Source organism: Myiozetetes cayanensis, unplaced genomic scaffold (genome assembly GCF_022539395.1).
Source record: "Myiozetetes cayanensis isolate MyiCay16 unplaced genomic scaffold, myiCay2020 scf6-25, whole genome shotgun sequence".
NCBI classification, from domain to species: domain Eukaryota; kingdom Metazoa; phylum Chordata; class Aves; order Passeriformes; family Tyrannidae; genus Myiozetetes; species Myiozetetes cayanensis.
This window is the reverse complement of record NW_026087853.1, coordinates 51,781,949-51,800,163: the sequence shown is the minus strand read 5'-3', so window position 1 is coordinate 51,800,163 and position 18,215 is coordinate 51,781,949. Positions and strand designations below refer to the sequence as shown.

The window sequence follows — 18,215 nt, the reverse complement described above, 5'->3', positions numbered from 1 at the left end:
AAGAATGTATGATAAAGGATTTCATTCTTCATGATTCAGATCACTGAAATAAATTTCCTTTCATTGTATGTGGTTATCAAGAATATTAAACAACTCACTGGGAGACTAGTGCAACCTAAATAAATAGATCTACTTGAAAAAAATGGTTCATTCATAATGACTAATGCTGTAACAATCCTGGGTTTGTTTGAGATCTTACAGTGATCCAGACCCTTGTGACTTCAAAGAACATACCTAATTTAGCACACTTTCAGAAGCTGGATTTGGGTCATAGAGTACAGTAAATAACAGTGAAGATAACAATTTATCTAATCTTCTACTGTTGCAACAAATGAAGCTTTTAGGAAGAACTCTGGTGGCATATTTCAGTCTGTACAACTAATTTTATGTTTATGTATATATATGTGTATATATATGTATAATGTATTTATATTTCAGTACTCAATGCATAACCTTTGAAAGAAATTAAAAAATAGGACTAATTTGTTAACTTTGCACATCTTTTACTTTCAGAAATTAGCACCTGGAGTTAGTCAGTTTGCTTACACCTGTGTACAGGATCATCCTATCTGGACTAACCAACAGTTTTGGGAAACAACCTTTTATAGCAACGTGCAAAATCAAGTTCGTGCCCTTTACCTTACAGCCAAAGATGACAACCATGCAGTACAGTTAAAACAAAAGGTAGGGGATTATATTAAAGTAAATGTTAAAGTAATATTTTTATTCACATTTTAATTGTCTCCTAAGTTACAGAGGGCAAAGTTATTCTATGTATTTTTCTTTCGTTTTCCCCATGTTACACAGCATACAATAACATGAGAAATAATAAAAATGTATATTTGTTTGCAAAGCATTATAATCTGATGTTGCATTGATGATTTTTCAAACAAGCACCTTTTGTAGAATTTTCCACACTTTAATGTGTATGTTTTTCCTGAGAGTAGTATGATGGGATGCCTTGAAGTATGCTAAAATTAAATTATGAAATTTTTTAAGGAGCACATACACATAGAAAAGAGCCACTTTTAATCTCTCTTATTTTATGAAAATATCAACTATGAGACTGAGAAGTGTATCTACCCAAAGTATACAGTGTAGTCAAGAGAGGAAGTAAAATAGACAGAGCTATTCCCAGAATTGTAGTCAGAATGAAGAATGCAGAGAAATTTCTGGGATAAAGAGAAAAGGACTGTGGGTTTGTGTACAGGGAACCTCCTCCAATCTGACACTCTGTAAAGAAAAATGTGAAGAACAGTAGCACTTACAGTGAAGCATCTCCTTTAACCCTCACATGTGTTTATATGGAAAATTACCTCAACTTAGTATGGAAAAAACATTTGCAAGATATCTAGTCCTCAATTAATTTAACATCAGGCGTTAGGTCATTAATATCAGCTGCCAGATTCCTTTACTGTAGTTTGATTGTGTGCCATCTACCTAGTTTGCTTCAAGCTAATGCTAGAGTTGGACTCCAGCATATTAAAACATGAATGTTTCAGCTGGCCTGGAAACTATTTATAGAAAATCTTCTCTCACCTGAGCATCCTAGGAATTTGGAGGATATCTCCTGGATCAGGCTATGAGCTGCATGTTGTTTCTCAATCTGATTTATGCTTGTTCATATGTGAGTTAAGTGGATAATCTAAGGAGGGGAGCTATATTAAAGTCAGTAAACCACTCTGAAAAAAGAGGGAACATTGTATGACATAGAAGAGACCTCAAAAGAAATTATGTTACTTAGATCTGTCTACATTGTGCTACTTGTGTATTTCAGTAAACCACTTTCAAAGCTCTGTTCCCATAATGATAACTCTCTTTAAACCGTACTGAATGTAGTTATTTGCTTTTCCTTTCCAAATGAATACATGATTTAAATAACTGAGGAATTTTAGTAAGAAATTTAATAAATGAAGTTTTGACTAAACATTGTTTTTTTAAGTTATAGCTTTATTATTTCTTCTTTGTATCTCTTTATGTGTCTTTATATTTCTTTCTGTATGGCTTCTAGGAGAAAACTTCTGCCAGCCCAGACCAGGATAAGACAGCAATGGACCTGGCTGCCGAGCAGCTGCGATTGTGGCCAACTCTTAATAAACAGACGCAGCAGGAGCTAGTCCAGAATGAGGAAAGCACCGTTTTCAGTCAGGCAATTCATTTTGCCAACCTCATGGTCTATCTGCTGGTACCACTGGACACGAGTAAGAACAAGTTGCTGAGAACTTCAGCCACTGGTGACTGGGAGAGCGGAAGCAACAGCATTGTCACAAACAGGTGGGTGTGCAAGGTCAGTGCTCATCAGTCAGGATGGGCCACGGTTTGCAGAGTGGTCATAGCTTTTAGGGCTTATTCTAAATACCAGATTATTTCAGTATCTTCACTTCTTTTCAAGTTCATTAGTTAAGGCAAGCAGAAGTCTGGTATCATTCCTCTTGAATAACAGAACTTAATCTGGAGTAGTTTACCACCATTTAAAGGAACATAAAAGTTGTATTGATGTTGAGGACAAACACAGGGTATGGTGAGAAAGAAAACAGCAACCCTCAAACCACTCTGTTAGTTTTTATGTAAGTTGAAAAAAAAACCTGTGCATGAACCTAAAGTCAAGAAACCTTTTGTATAGCATCCATAAAATCACAATTTCTGTGCAACAGCTGCAAGGAGGAAAGGCACTGAGGCCACAAAAAGCAAGAGGGCTAAACCACAATGGCAAAGGTTAAATTACTAAGGAAGCAGGAGGAGTGTAACATCAGTTATGTTCCCTAGCATGCAAATCCAGGACATTTCATAACAAGCCTTCCTCCCTCTCTGTTTGTTGTCTTCATTATCACCTATCTGTACAAAATTCCCGCCTGATAAAGTCATAGAACACCATGTAAAAACCCTGATATCAAGTAAAAGGCTATCAGGACAAAACTCCCTGTGGAGTTACTGATTTCTGCTGACTAAACACCCCTAATCTCAGGCATGCTCCGTATGCCTGTGAGCTGTGTGTGGTTGCAGTGTATGTTGCAATCTATGAATCTGGCTCTTAGTATTATTATGGGAGGCATTTTTAGATGTTCAAAGTACCTCTACCACTGACTTGCTTGCTTACCTGATGCACAAAAAGCTTTTCCTGTATCTTTTTAGATTTTGATTCCTTTGCTCTGCAACCAAAATATGCCTTTAAAATGTATCTTTCTCTATATAACTTGATATTTGTTTACCATGAGTTGTAAATACTGTACTTGACTTTATGAAGAGAAGACATAGAGCTCACTTTCAAAAAGCTGTTTTCTCCTGGGGGGCCTCTCTGCACTGGGCTCATGGAGGGGAAGTTCTCCTCTGTCGTCATCCATGAAGTTTAGACAGTGTTAATGCAGTGGAAGTAGAATGTACTTGTGGTACCACCATATGCTTTTAGCAAGGTTTGTGAATTGTTACTAGAGAAAAACCCCACAGCTTGTCTTTGTCCAGCCAGGTATCATATGTGCATGAACAGCTGAATTTTTCACTCCTGACATTGTTTTTATTTATGCCTCTAGTATTGCAGGCAGTGTTGCAGAGAGTTACGACACCGAGAGTGGATTTGAGGACTCGGAGAACAACGACGTTGCAAATGCGGTTGTGCGCTTCATCACCAGATTTATTGACAAGGTCTGCACAGAAAGTGGAGTTACCCAGGATCACATCAAGGGGCTGCATTGCATGATACCAGGTAGGAATTCTGTCAAAAAGGTGGTTTATAGTCTTTTTTTTTTTTTATCTAGTGAGACAAATGCACTTTTTAGTTTCAGTTACTTTCAGTTATGTCAGGAGGTTAGATTTCTTTTCCAAGCTGTAGTTGCTGTTGAATTTTAGATAATTATTCCCTTGATGTTTGAATTTGAGAATTTCAGAGTATCAGAGTTTTAATTAGATTAAAGCTTTTTTTTTAACATTGTGTGAGACTTCACTTATGGTATTACTGCTTTCCAGGCATTGTAGCAATGCACATAGAGACTCTGGAGGCTGTCCATCGTGAGAGTAGGCGGCTTCCACCAATACAGAAGGCAAGTATTATGAAACATATTTGTATTCCTTACAAGTATTAGAATCATGCAGTTTAGTAATCTTTTTTTCCTCTCATAATGTTAGGAGGAAACATCAAAACATGAAAAGAAAATTTCCAGCAGTGATAAATAAAATGCTTGGCTTTGGTCTCATGAAATGTGAAACTCCTAGAGCCAAACCTCTGATCATAAACAAGCTATTGCATGCCCACTGCTTTTTGAGACCCATTTCTCTTAGTTGAGTCCAAACTCCATCTCCCTTCTTTGGACTCAGTCTCATAATAATTTTGTTTTGAAGCTTTTAAAACCAAATATTGTAACTAGACTGAGGTATGACACTGATAATGCTGTTACACTAACACATTTCAATTATTTGCATCAGCCCAAAATTCTACGACCAACTTTACTGCCAGGAGAAGAATTTGTTTGTGAAGGTCTCCGTGTGCTACTGGATCCTGATGGCAGAGAGGAAGCCACAGGAGGACTGCTTGGAGGTCCTCATATCCTCCCTGCTGAAGGAGCTTTGTTCCTTACCACTTACAGAATTATATTTAAAGGCACTCCTCATGATCAACTGGGTAAGAAAATCCAAACAGTTATAATTGGGATCCTTCAGGATAAACAGAATTTTGAGCTGGCCTGTTTACCTGTTCAAGCATCAACATCAAAATGCACATACCTCACAGTATAATTTTTCATGTTTGTTAGATAAAAGTAATCTCTTAATACAAGCTTTTATCACTGAATATGACAGTGATTGGTTTTGATTTTGCACTTAACTGCAGCTTCCTTCTTCAGATGCTAAAGGTTTATTTATTCCTGTGTATTGGTAGATATTTAGAGTTCTGTCTTCAGTAATTTATGTAATATAAAATCATATATACATGTCTTAAAGGAAACTTCAGTAGCTGTCACGTGGCATCATGGGCTTTTATGGACTACCTAAAATTGGAGACAGAAAACAGGAACGTTCCTGATCATACCTTAGTAATTTTCATAGGCTTTAGAATGGACAAAATGCTTGGTGTCTTTATATCTCTGTTCCAACTGTAAGGCTGGTTTAAATTGCTGCTTAGCAGAGCAGTATTTGTAAGCTTCTTCACCACTAAGAGAGAACAGAGACTCCATATGAAATCTGCAGCTTCCACTACTCCTAGGTTTCCATAAATTTTTTTTCAGACATTGGAAGAAAATTTAAGGAAAAATATTCATATGTTAGTATTCTACCTAAAATTATTGCTTGTAAATGCAGTATTTTTTTAATATTTAATGGAGATTGCTCTTCTAAATGATAACTTTTCGTGTTTTGACGTCTGCCTTTTCTATGACATCTGATTGTCATTCAGAAGTATAAATTTATTGTGCAAAGTTTGTGGTCATATGTAAAGATATCAATGTATACCATCACTTGTTTATAAGTTGTACGATACAGTATGAAATTTGAATAAGATTGAAATTGTTTCTTTACCCCCTACCAACCTAGATTTTGGGGGTGCACTTCCATCGTGTAGAAAGATTCAGAAGGAAGGAGATTATTTTTCTAATCGTTCCCACTGAAATTAAGCAGAAATTCAGATTACAAATAATGCTTTAGAAATTTACCACCTTTTCAGGTATTTTGCCTGAAATTAACTCTCTACCAATATGTTCATGTTGCTTTATACTTACTCATTCCAATCTGTTCAAATGACAACGTGACCAGAGCAGATCTGACTCTGATCTAACACGTGTCTGGGTGTTGTGGTTCTCAGTTGGAGAGCAGACGGTGATCCGGAGCTTTCCTATTGCATCTGTTACGAAGGAGAAGAAGATCAGTATTCAGAACCAGCTGCAGCAGAGTATGCAGGAAGGACTGCAGATCAGTTCAGCTACCTTTCAGGTAAAAGGAGGTTTTGTAAAAATTTGTGTGGCTGCACAGTCAGCTCAATACACTTATGAGCAGCTCTTTGTCCTGCTGTTTGTGAAGAGTCCAGTTTTCTGCTCTGTAAAGTCAACAGACAATGCAGTCCTCGTAGAAACCCTGACCTTTCTTTACCCAGGTGATATTTACGTTTTCACATTGGATTTCTTTTAGTGCTTTCCTTGTCTGTCTGTTTTGGATCCTGTAAGGGGCTGCTTTGGGTCCAAAATATCTTCATGTAAATAGAGGCCTAGGCAGACCAATGGAAGCATGCTTTCTCGCTCCTGCAGCTACATGGAATGAATATGGAGAACTTTAAGTGTTGTTTTCTTCTCAACACTTGACACTTTACCAGCTTGCTGTTAAAATCCGTGACAGAAAGTCATGGTATGTTGCACATGGAGGCTGCACTTCCAGGAATCTTTAGAGTAGCCGCCATTGTCTAGAACCAGTGAGCCTCGGTATGACTGGCACAGATCCTGGAATTTTCCCATCTGTAGGATCTCCCTCAGTGTGTTCAACAGAAGCATGTTCTGCAGGGCAATTGACGGAGATGGACTTCTAAGAATTAGGAATCCTGAAGCCTTCCCTGAATTCTTCCTCTTGATAGTGATATTAGCTGTGGTCAAACCTTAAGAGATTGAAAGTTGAAAAGCAAAGAATTTTATATCATGGACTGAAAGTAGAATGCAGTACTTAAGATATGAAATACTTTGTTGGGTTGACTGACTGCAGAATTATATTTTCATTGAGAACAATAACATTTGAAAACAACAACCTATATCATCAGCATTTTACTAATTCCTTTCAATAATGGACATTATTTAGCTAATCATCCTTCAATATCCTCTTCAAGAGCATAAGATTAGGAATACAAGTGAGTAAAATAAGCAAAAAAGTGTTGTTCACTTGTGGACTTGTGAGAGGACTCTTATTTTCCAGAAATCTTTTTATCAGAATACTTAGCATGCTTCAACGATGTGATAAATACAGACAGGGTGTTTTTAGTGCTGGATTCAGGTCAAACATCATCTTTGCTTTTGTTTAGCATAGTTTTGTATTAGGTTAGGAGAACAAAAACAATCAGCAAACAGTTTACTCTCTGTTCCTTATGTAACAGCCAGAGTTCAATGCAGTATAAAATAACCCCTCCTCTTTGTTTATTAATAGTGATTTTTCAGATGGGTTTGTGTGCGGTTATGCTATTTGTTCTCTTTAAAACTTCAGATCAGCATTACCCTGAAGGAGTGAAGAGCTCCTTTCAAGGAGGTCCTAGAACAACAGAGTTATTAGTCATTTGGAAAGTATTTACAAAACAAGTAAAATTAGAAAGGCGAGGATGAAATCCACCTTCTAGATTGCAAGCAAAAGACATTCAAAAGGTATCTAGGTATGCGCTCAAAAGTAAAGCTCTAGGATATTTCTTTGTTTGCTTTTCCACATTCTTGAAGTTCTTTTGGGCCTTTTTATGGATTCCGTATTTTCTGTGTCTTTTTTTTTTTCCCTGAATTGTTGACTGTCTTCCTTTTGGATGAGGATGATTGGATGGGATTTTCTTTTTTCCCCAGATTTTTCAAAAAAGCGTTTTTAGTCAAGTGGATGGATCAGTGTTGAATAGCATGAGGTTATTTTGTTTTTAAGGACCAATTTCATGATCACATTTTTGTTATGAGCAGTTTTCTGTAGTTTGCAAGGTGAGGCAAAAATTGGGCTGTCTAAGTAATAGAAATATAATGGTTGTGACATATGAATGCTGAAATTATTGGCTTGATGAGAGTCTTTGAAGTGCATTACCAACCTTCGTTTCCAGTATAGGGGCAGAGCTGGCAGAATTATTTCCAAGCTAAGCTGTCCCATGTGACCAGTATTTGAACTGTTGCAGACGTCTTAGTGCCAGCACTACTACTTGGATTTACCAAAATATTTTGTATTTGATGTTATGAGAATTCCAGATGCTTCTTAGTGAAAATACCTTAGTATTAGGGCATACATTTTAAAAGTAAATAAGAAATTAATAAAACATGTAATATCCCTCAAAATAAATAAGATGTATGTACATATATTTGTATTTTAGAATCTTTTAATTTCTTTAATTCTGTAATTATATTTTTTTCTGGTTTCTAACATGTCATGTCTTTAATATACAGTTAATTAAAGTAGCATTTGATGAAGAAGTAAGTCCCGAAGTGGTGGAAATATTTAAGAAGCAGTTAATGAAGTTCCGCTATCCCCAGTCTATCTTCAGCACTTTTGCATTCGCCGCTGGGCAAACAGCACCACAGATAATTTTACCGAAACAGAAAGAAAAGAACACTTCATTCCGGTACAGTCCCTCTGCTTCTCTTACTGCTGATGTCCTTGTTTTGTGTCAGTCAGACACATTGAACAGTCTGAGAGCTCTGCACAAATGTAGATCACTTTTCAGGAATGTCAAAATAAGCGATTGCTATTCTGCATCTCTTTATATTTCCTGAATAAGAGGAGGATTAGTATAAGACAGATGTTTACTTGGTATAGGAATTATCTTATTCAACTAAATTTCTTGATGCAGTAGGTTTGGACAAGCCCCTTACTACATATTGAAACCTACTTATATTTTGAAAATATAAGTAGCATCTTGAGCTATGCAGCCTGTGCCAACATGGAAACAAGGTTCATTGTGTGTTATAGGTTAACAACTTAATCTGGATTAGAATTAGTTTTACCCTGTGCCTTTGCTCTGGTGGTTTTTAATTTAGAGTTTGAGCTTTGGGTCTGCTTTTAAGTTTTATATTATGCATTAATTTTACTGGACCAGCTGCATCATTAGTCTGTTCCAGAGTGGTAGCTCCTGTGATTCTCTGTTGATTATTGCCCTGTTGACACAGAAAAGTATAATCCCAAGGTATTCCTGAAATCCTAAAAGTTTAAGGTAATGTCTGTCTTTCCTGCCTTTACTTTGTCAACTTTCTAGATTTATCACATTGCTAGCAAAATGAAAATACCTGAAGAAAGATGATATCTGCTTATTCATTGCCATTAGACATTATAGGCACAAATTTATCTCAAAGTAATAAAATTTGTGTTTAAAATTTAATATAGGAAGTTGTTTTTCTGAAGTTTCTAATTGTTGACTTTGTAATTAGTGAAAAATTATTACATACATTTTATTTGTGTTCATCATAGAAATCTGTAAATGCTCTTAGGGAGAATCATCTTTCTAAATATTTTCATTGCTTTGAATTTATAGTACCTTCTCAAAAAGCATTGTGAAAGGAGCAAAACGTGCTGGGAAGATGACAATTGGACGCCAGTATTTATTAAAGAAGAAGACAGGCACAATAGTGGAAGAAAGAGGAAATCGCCCAGGCTGGAATGAAGATGATGATATCTCTGGTAATAGGAAAATACTTTTTTCCATGTTGGTTAATAAGTCCATTATGCTAATAACTCTATTATGCTTCCTTTACAGTCTATTGAATACAAAATGTTTTCAAAATGAAATGGAAGAGTCTTCCTAGACAGGGAAGAGAAGGGTTTCAAATCTGTACATTTAGTGAGTGTTCTGTTTTGCAATGAAGAGGCAGAAGAGGAAGTTGACTTAATTCAGTGGTGTAGTAAAGTATGAGGTTATTTTTCAATTATGAAACTATTTAGATATAGTATCTTTTAGATCATTTTTTTTACATCATACTAGTATAGATGTAACAGCACAGAAGCATGCTGTAGCCTCCATTTATCTTTAGACATCTGATATCTGCAATTAGTCTTTGATGAGAAAGCAGTAACTGGTGAGATGCAAGAATGAGCAGACATTATTGGAGGCTTTTGTGGATGTGGAACTGACAAATGATTTTTGAAAGCAGCAGAAGTCATTGCTACTGAATATATCACTTTCCAAAATTTTGGTTGGAAGGATTTGGGGCAGAAGGTAGAAAGGGACTTGGGCACTTTGTGCTGTTTGTGTGATGGTGTGGAATTTGACTTTCTCCAAAAAACTTCTTTTCTTTCCATGTACTATTGTCAATATATCCTTATCTGGACCACTGCTAATTTATAATAAACCACTAGAGGGAACCAGATTCTCCTGTACATAAACAGGTGTTGTTTTGTCATACCATTTTTTCTTTTTTAAAAAAACATAAGCGTCTCAGATAATTAAGTGTTTATCAAACACTGATAATTTCTTCAAAACATCAAACAAGCCAGATTTTCTTTTAAAATATTTGGTCATTGAGCAAGGCAACTTATGTGACTTACGAGCAGATGTGTGAAAGTTGTCCAAAGAAGGACTAAAGCACTTGTCTCTGTTCTCTCTGAAATGGAAGAAAGCCATTCCAGTTGAGCTGAAAAATACTGATTCTCTTCTTTCATTCCAGATAAAGTGAGAAAAAGGCAAAAATAAAGTTTTAGAAAATACAGGATGTCTTTACAGTGCCGAAAAATTACTTTCTTAATTGAATTTCCATCATCTTCCTTAAGGGCTGTGTTAGCATGCGTTCTGATGTTGTAGATTCTTTGGATCGGAAGCAATTCTGCAGGCTGGACCTGGGTGATTTGGGGGTGATTTTGTGTTCTTCACCCAGAGACACAAAGCACAGTCATACCTGTGTATTCATACTACCCTTGAAGAAGTTTTAAGTTTTTGCATTGCTGATACACAAAATGACTGTGTTCTTCCATGAACACAGGTGTTATATAAACGTTAGTGAACAGTCACTTTTTTCCTCCCCTAACAAAAATAAAAAAATATAAATTATTGTGAGTCTTCAGGCCTGCTGTTTTCCAGCTGTTTTGGCTGGAATGTGTAAGGTGACCAAGGGCTAACAGTTTGCTTTTCTCTCCATGCAGCCCTAACACATCAGTCAGCTGACAACAGTGGTGACTCTACTTCAGCAGAGTACAAATAGCCATAGGAATTAATCACTGCAATTTCTTTTATCTTGACTGCTGTGGTTTTGACTTTGACTTGTTTGCAAGTCTCACAAACTGAAGTATGGGAAACTATGCAGCTTTACCAGCAGTGAGTCAAACAGGAACTCTCTGCAGCAGGTGATGCATTGTCTTAAAAAAGAAGTGTTAAAGGTAGGGTTGGAAGGAACTTCAGGAGGTCAACTAGTCCATCTCTCTGCCCCAGGGCAAGAGCAGCATACGTAAACTGTTCCTTGTAAGTGATTACCTAACTTTTTCTTAGAAGCTTTCAGAGATGAAGGTTTCACAACTCTAGGCAGATCGTAGAGCCATCCTTAATGCAGGAGAGAAACAAGCAACTTTCTGATACTCAGGACTAAACATCATCTTGCTGCAATTTAAAGCCTTCCTTTCTTACTCTGCCTCTATATACATATAGAAGAGGTGAATTCCTTCATTCTGATTGCAGTTTAATGTATTTATGGCTTACTGTAATATTTCTCTGTTCTTTTCTGTATGTTAAAAATCCACAGTTCTTTCTTTCAGTTCTTTGTTTGTTAGTCTTGATAGACTTATGATCATCTTCAATACTTTTTTCTCAGACTTCTTAAACTGGTCCACATGTAACTTGCAATGTGACTTCCAAAACTGGACACTGCAGTTATTATTTGTTGCCAGTGAACACCGAACTTCCCTCCAATTCCTCCTCATAATTTTATTTTCAGAGTTTATCATCTCTAAATCACTACTACATTCTGTTTCCTACAAGTGATCATATTGGTGTGTTCAATAAAACAAGAGACTGCAAAACCTGCTTTTGCAAATAGTCATATCTCAAGAACAGTAAAATAGAAAGTTTATCCCTCATCTTTTCGGAATCAAATAAATCATGCTGAAGATATTTTGTTGTCTCTCCAGGTTAAGGACATTGATATGAGCTCTTATCTCTAGCTTTTTATGCCCAGGAAAATGTTTTGCAAACTCTGATCACCAGTATAACTACTTTCATGAGAGAAAAGTACATTTAGAAAGAAGTATTTCAAAAAATGCAGCCTCATCTTAACTGAGTCGGTTATAGCTTTGCACTGAAATCTGTTAAATACCAAGTTTCTGTGTGACCAAAAATAAAATTATTTCTAAAACCCATTTAATTTTGTTTCTCATTAGTACACTTTAAATGTTGTGTAACTTCTTTCTTCCCATGACAAATACGAAAACACAGGAAAAAGAGGAGATATCCACGATATTAAAGTCTGTTATTTAGATCAAATAGAGAATTTTTGATTTTGTTTGATGAGCTCAAAGGGCAAAAAACATGACTCATTCAGTTTTTATGCTGAGAAGCACAGAAAAAAAAATTGTATAGGTACTGCTGTAAATTCTGAATGTTGTCTACTGCCAGTTAAATTTTAATTATATCATAATTTTTGGGTTCTTTTAATAATTTTAATTTCCAGGGTTATGAAGTGCTGTCTTAAATTTAAATCCTTATAGACTTTCCTGGGCATCGTTCTTGAAGAAATACTTCTCAGAAGCACATATTTCAGTGCTTGAGGTGGTAGCAAGTAACTGATACGTGCTGTGAGCAGTAAATCTGCTTTCAGAAGTATTTGGAAATAGCTGAAAAGTGTCACTAACAGACAGGTGGCAGGTTTTGTACGACGACCTTGCTTGACTTGAATTTCAGAGTAGTTTGAACTTGTGACATAGTTTTTTATCTCTCATGGTTAAAGGTTTTTCTGCTTTGGAAAGTGCAGCTGATGTGCACGGGTGAAGGAAGCTGCTGTTTGACATTGAAACAGGGACATTAAGAAACCAACAGTCACATCTGTTGTGAAATTAGAACACTGAAACATTTTTTAAGTTGAACCAAGCCTTTAAGAGATCGTACCTCTCCTGAAGATAGTTAAAAAAAAAAATTGTGTAGTGTGTTCTTATCTTGAATGAATTTGTAAAGAATTCATAAAGAATTCTTAAAGAATTCATAAATTTGTAAGAAAAGATTATCTGTCTTCGGTTCTAATGAATATGTGAGATGACTTTTTCCAGGATTTTAGCAAGAGAGATGTCAGCCATGCCAGTCCCAAGCATGATATAGGCAGGTTTCCTGAGTAAGATACTATTTTATTGTTTATGAATTTTATAAACTGTGGTTTATATGTGTTAGTTCTTGCCACATGTCACCAAGGGTAAAACAGAATGATATTTCGTTCAGAAGAAAGTGGCACTGTTTTCTGTGTAACTGCTGGCCTTCCCAGTTGCCAACTCCTCAACATTTTTGTCTTTAGTTTCAGACGACAGCGAGATGCACACGGGTGGCACCCTGAAAGCATCAGAAAAATCAACAATGGAGCAATTAGTAGAAAGAGCCTGTTTCAGAGACTACCAGCGTTTGGGCCTGGGCACCATCAGCACTAACTCGTCTCGCTCAAAAACAGAATACTTACGAATAACTGCACTGAACAGGATGTATTCACTTTGCAGGAGGTGAGTTTACCAACGCAGTTAAGGAGTTGAAAGTAGAGACATGTATCTGTATATTTGCGTAAATACATTTGCATTTAAAATCTATTCTGTTCCTAAATAAAAAAGCAAAGCCTCAGAAAGATTATAAATAAATATTTTCCTCAAATTAAAAAATACGTGTTAAAATTAAAGTCATGAAAGTATCTACTTTCAAAGTTGGTCATGTGCTGAAAGTCACGTACTGTGTTTTAGCACATGAGTGTTACTAACTCCTCTTTTTGTTGTGAAAGCTGATGCAGTTTACTACCATGGCCCACAAACATTCTTTTTAATACAAAAGCATATCTGCATGAGTCATATCAGAAGATATTTGCATTCTCCAAAGCCGGTTTTGACTAGTCATTGCTTTCATAATGGACAATGGAATCACCAGTTCTTCGTGGAAGAAGGGCACAGAAGGAAAATCCTAGATCCTTTCTTGTTTTATGACTTGTCTAAAGTACTGTTTGTTTAATCACCATTGAGTACAATGCAGATGAACTCATTAAATCTATGCATTTTCATTATGCACTGAACATTATGCAGACAACTCTTTCCTCTCCTAAAACCACTGGGTTTTAATATTCTATAGGGTGGAGGTTTTTTTAAAGGCAACTAATATCTGATCAGATTAAAAATCCCAGGATATAAATACTAATCTACTGCTATATTAGTTTGGTTACTGCGTTTTAAGAAGTTTGACTATAAATGTCAAGTACATTTATTTTGTCTGAGTGCAGTTCACCAAATGTTAAAGAATTGAATTTAGAGGAACAGTGGATATTATAGAGAAACAAAGTTGTTTAGTAAACAGTAACTGTTCCCCGTGTCTCATCTTAGTTTCTTCTTAACATATGAAATTGGCACTTATAGTGATGTTTTTTGAGGAGATGGAAAATAATATTTCATATTCCTTGAATCCTTCTTTCACTAAGGTGAACACAACTACAGTCTTACTGGGGTTTCCACCTTTAAAGGTATTATATCAGTGAATTTTCTAATCTCCCCCTGTATTGTAGTGTTTTTAAAAGTACCCAGACAGTTTCAAGCAGTGTTCCAAGGAATCTGACTGTAAAATTTAAATGTATTTTGCCATAAACCAAAAACTATTGTTTTCATTGTGATACTTTAGGCAATCTAACATTCTTTCCTTTCAATTCTCATATTTCATATACAAGTGTCAAAACAAAACTACAACATCATTTGCATGCCTCAAAATTCTGTTTTCTGTCATGCTTAAAAATTACAGTGGCAGATAAGAGATACACTAAGAAGAAAAATACTGCCAAATAAAATGTAACCTACAGTGGAAAGTGACTAGTAGTGATAGCCTTGCAATTTTTTCATACCTCAAGTTCTGTTCAAAATGCAGCTTTCTTTATGAACTAATGTATTTGCTGGGATTGAACTAAAAATTACTTAGGAAATAAAAGTAATTCCAACAGTTAGGGTGTCTTTTCATTAAGATGCATTTTCAGCTTGTAATTTTGAGTTGGTTTTGTGTGGTTTTTCGTCGTTGAGCAGTTTGAGTTGTCTTTCAATTTTTTTATGTCCTTCTTGTCCGTGCAGTTACCCTGGGCTGCTGGTGGTCCCCCAGTCTGTCCAGGACAGCAGCCTGCAGAGAGTGGCTCGCTGTTACCGGCACAACCGCCTGCCCGTGGTCTGTTGGAAGAACACCAAAAACAGCACTCTGCTGCTAAGGTCCGGGGGCTTTCATGGGAAGAGTGTTGTGGGCCTCTTCAAATCCCAAAACACACATCCTACAGGTGAGTTGATGCAGCTGGGCTTTCTCTACAAGGAATTTGACGTGGAAATACTTAACTTTTCTAGAGGACATCAGTGACTCGATTGATCAAATGCCCTGGGATATGAGTGGTTATCCAATAATATTAATTACCATGTGTCAAGAAGCAGATCCTGGATGGTGTGAAAGTGGTTCAAAAATGCCAGTGAATAATTTGGACAGAGATTATAGACATACCAAAAGGTTTCAGTAAAATCTGATATCTCTTAAGTACAATGCAAACTTCTCGTGTTTCCCTTAAATTACTTTTTTCCGCTGCACTGGTTTGTGTAATGAGTGTATGGTGTCCCTTTGAATAGAGGACTACATAAAATGTTATAGATATCATTGTCTATTTGATTTTTCTCATGTTTTTCATTGTAATACTAGTTTAATTTCTTTCTTTTATAAAACACAGACTTGAAAGATTCTAGTTGGAGTCTGTGCATTAAGTAAATCTCTTCCTTTGTGTGATCAAGGCTGGACCAACACAAGATTTATCAGAATAGTTAGTTTTTCAGAATATAATTAATTTTGGAAAGAAGATTATTTAAGTTTCATTATTCACAGGCAGTGTTTAGGATATTTATTATGACTGCCTAGATTTCCATGTCATATGCTGATAATTTTTTCAGAGTTAATTTCATGCCAAGAATGAGAGTCAGTATTCTCTTTAATCACACTGATAGTTTTTGAGAAATTATTCAAGGGTTAGGCCATAATTTTTCTTTTTTGAGAAAAAGGAAATGTGAGGTAGAATTGTAATATCAGGAACTCACTAAGGGAGCGGAGGAATCCCTCTGTCCTGTTAATGTTTACGTTTCTCCCCAGTAACGACTAAAGCATAATTAAATGGCCTAACTTTGCTAAAATTTATTCTATAGAATTTTTCATAACCTATAACGAGCATACTGTACACTTCTGTGCAAGTCACATAGAAGTAGTTTTAAGATTACATGATTTAAATATTTTCTACATAGGTCTTCTGAATTTTTCATAAATCTTTCATAATACAGAGTATCTTTATGAAAACCACATGTTTCTTACTTGTAAAGAGCAGTTTAGATCAGACGTAATGATGTTTTGTATCTTTATCAAATGCACCTTTAAAATCTCATGGTTTCAGAGCTATTAGAAAAATGCTTTTTACATTAGACAGTGCCTGGACTGGCTGTTAACAGTAATTTGTGAATCACTAATTATCTGCTGAATATTCATTGCTATAACCTGGAGTCGGTGTTTTGTGGGGGCATTTTTTAGTTGGAGTGGTGAGCAAGGTGGTGAATGGGAATTTATATATTGCATTTTTGTTGAAAGGATTAATGAAATGGATCAGTACTACCAGTAGTTAACACAGCAGCTGCCAAAGCCAATGGCTACATCAGTTCTTCCACAGGCTTGTGGTGGGAATCCTAAGCATGGCAATTCAAATGTTAGTCTTACACTGGTTTAATACCAGCTGTCTTAGCTGAAATACTGACTAGGCATCTTTAACCTGGTATAGATAGAATATAAATTGAAAAAAATGTGCAGGAATAGTCTTGAAATATTATAAAGACAAACACTTCCATGTTTTCTATAGTAACTATCATTTCTGTGTTCATGGGAGTAGGAGAGCCTTCCAAAACAAGATCTTCAAAGCCTGACCCAATAAAATGTGTTTCCTGTGTGTGATCTTACTGCTTTTGTAGGGGATTTCTTTTTTAAATTTTTTTATGGTCTTTTATATCGCCAGCAGAATATTAGGCCGTAGGTAAAGTGATTGACAGTAACTACATCTGACAGATCCTTGCTTCTGGAGTTACTGTTTGTTTTCAAATGTGGAAAAAAAAATGGAGACTCTCCTCAGGAATGTACTGCAAGGAAAATGGAAAATATTTGTAGGATAATTATTTTACTCATCCTGAAGTGGAAGCTTGGTGAAACAAAACTGATCAACAAAGGTGCATGATCAATACACAGGTGCATGTTTTTGCCTCAGTAGGAGTTGTGTGCAATGAAGGAAAGTTTATACTGAAAAATGCATTATGATGCAAGCTGAGAAGGCAATGATAATCTGAAGTTAAATTGAAGCTGACAAATTCATACCTTCCTAAGCAGAGATTTCATAGGAGTAGATTTTTATTAGGATTGATTTTTATCTGTATTGATACACAGAAACAAAGAGGACCTGCTGGAATTCAATGAACATTTTTGTGATTTCCTGTTATGTGGTATGTTAAGTTTTCAAAGCATAGTTGGAGATCAATGTGTTATATAAGAAGCACAGAACATGTTTTTTTAGAGAAATTATGCACAGCACTGAATTTCTGTCTGGAACTAAACTATGTGTGCAACAGAATTGTATTTAAAAGGATTATTAACAGATGTTTGAATATGAGCTGGAGAGTATACAGGTCTTTTGAAGAGTTGCTGTGATACATGGAAGTTGGTTTCTGAAATACACTTTGACCTTTCTGGGAATTTCTTTGCAGAGCATTGCAGTTCTAGACTTCTAACATTGTTCTGAACATTCTACACCTGAATTACAATGTCTTGTAGCTGTCCTGTAGGAAGATCATTTATGTTTCTTGTACATAGTAACACTGTCTAAGAGAACAGTTATCTTGGCACAGGCTGGATTATTGACTGGAGCAGCCTGCAACCAGGCATAACAGAGCACATATTAGCAGTGAGGCAATTCTAGTGCATTGCTAAGCAATGCATTTCTTTCCTGGAAAGAACCTTCATGATACAACACTTAAAAGATGAGTCATTTTACAGAAAACCCCGTTCACCTGTGCAGTAGGGGGTTCATGCTTTTGAGTCACCTGTAGCCTTTCACCTCTTTTTGCTGCTGTTAAATGCTGTGCGATGGGATGACTGGTGGTAAGGATGAAGGGCAAGTTTTCCATCTCTAATCTCTCACAAGGACACTTTTGCCCTTGTTCTTTAATTCTCTGCCTAGTTTAATGACAGACTTCGTAATACAAGTCAGGCTGTTTGTCTTCTGAATCTTTTTCCTAAAACACATGCAATACTCTTCAGAGAAAAAACTTTGTAAGTGCAAGTGGTATGGACATTATCCTTTCATTTAGATATTTCATTTCCTTTCACTTAACTA

The 18,215-nt window shown here is 36.0% G+C and overlaps 1 protein-coding gene across 7 annotated transcripts in view; it reads left to right on the top strand.

Annotated features, from left to right (window-relative positions):
• Positions 1-18,215, top strand: part of SBF2 (SET binding factor 2) — a 250,825-nt gene that overhangs the window by 196,698 nt on the left and 35,912 nt on the right. For all 7 annotated transcript variants that reach the window (XM_050335954.1, XM_050335953.1, XM_050335951.1 and 4 more), the window contains exons 18-27: positions 514-684; positions 2,012-2,274; positions 3,528-3,700; positions 3,961-4,034; positions 4,417-4,612; positions 5,786-5,913; positions 8,082-8,257; positions 9,164-9,309; positions 13,113-13,311; positions 14,899-15,095. In XM_050335954.1, the coding sequence (XP_050191911.1) occupies positions 514-684; positions 2,012-2,274; positions 3,528-3,700; positions 3,961-4,034; positions 4,417-4,612; positions 5,786-5,913; positions 8,082-8,257; positions 9,164-9,309; positions 13,113-13,311; positions 14,899-15,095 (1,723 nt within the window). The remainder of the gene's footprint in view (positions 1-513; positions 685-2,011; positions 2,275-3,527; positions 3,701-3,960; positions 4,035-4,416; positions 4,613-5,785; positions 5,914-8,081; positions 8,258-9,163; positions 9,310-13,112; positions 13,312-14,898; positions 15,096-18,215) is intronic.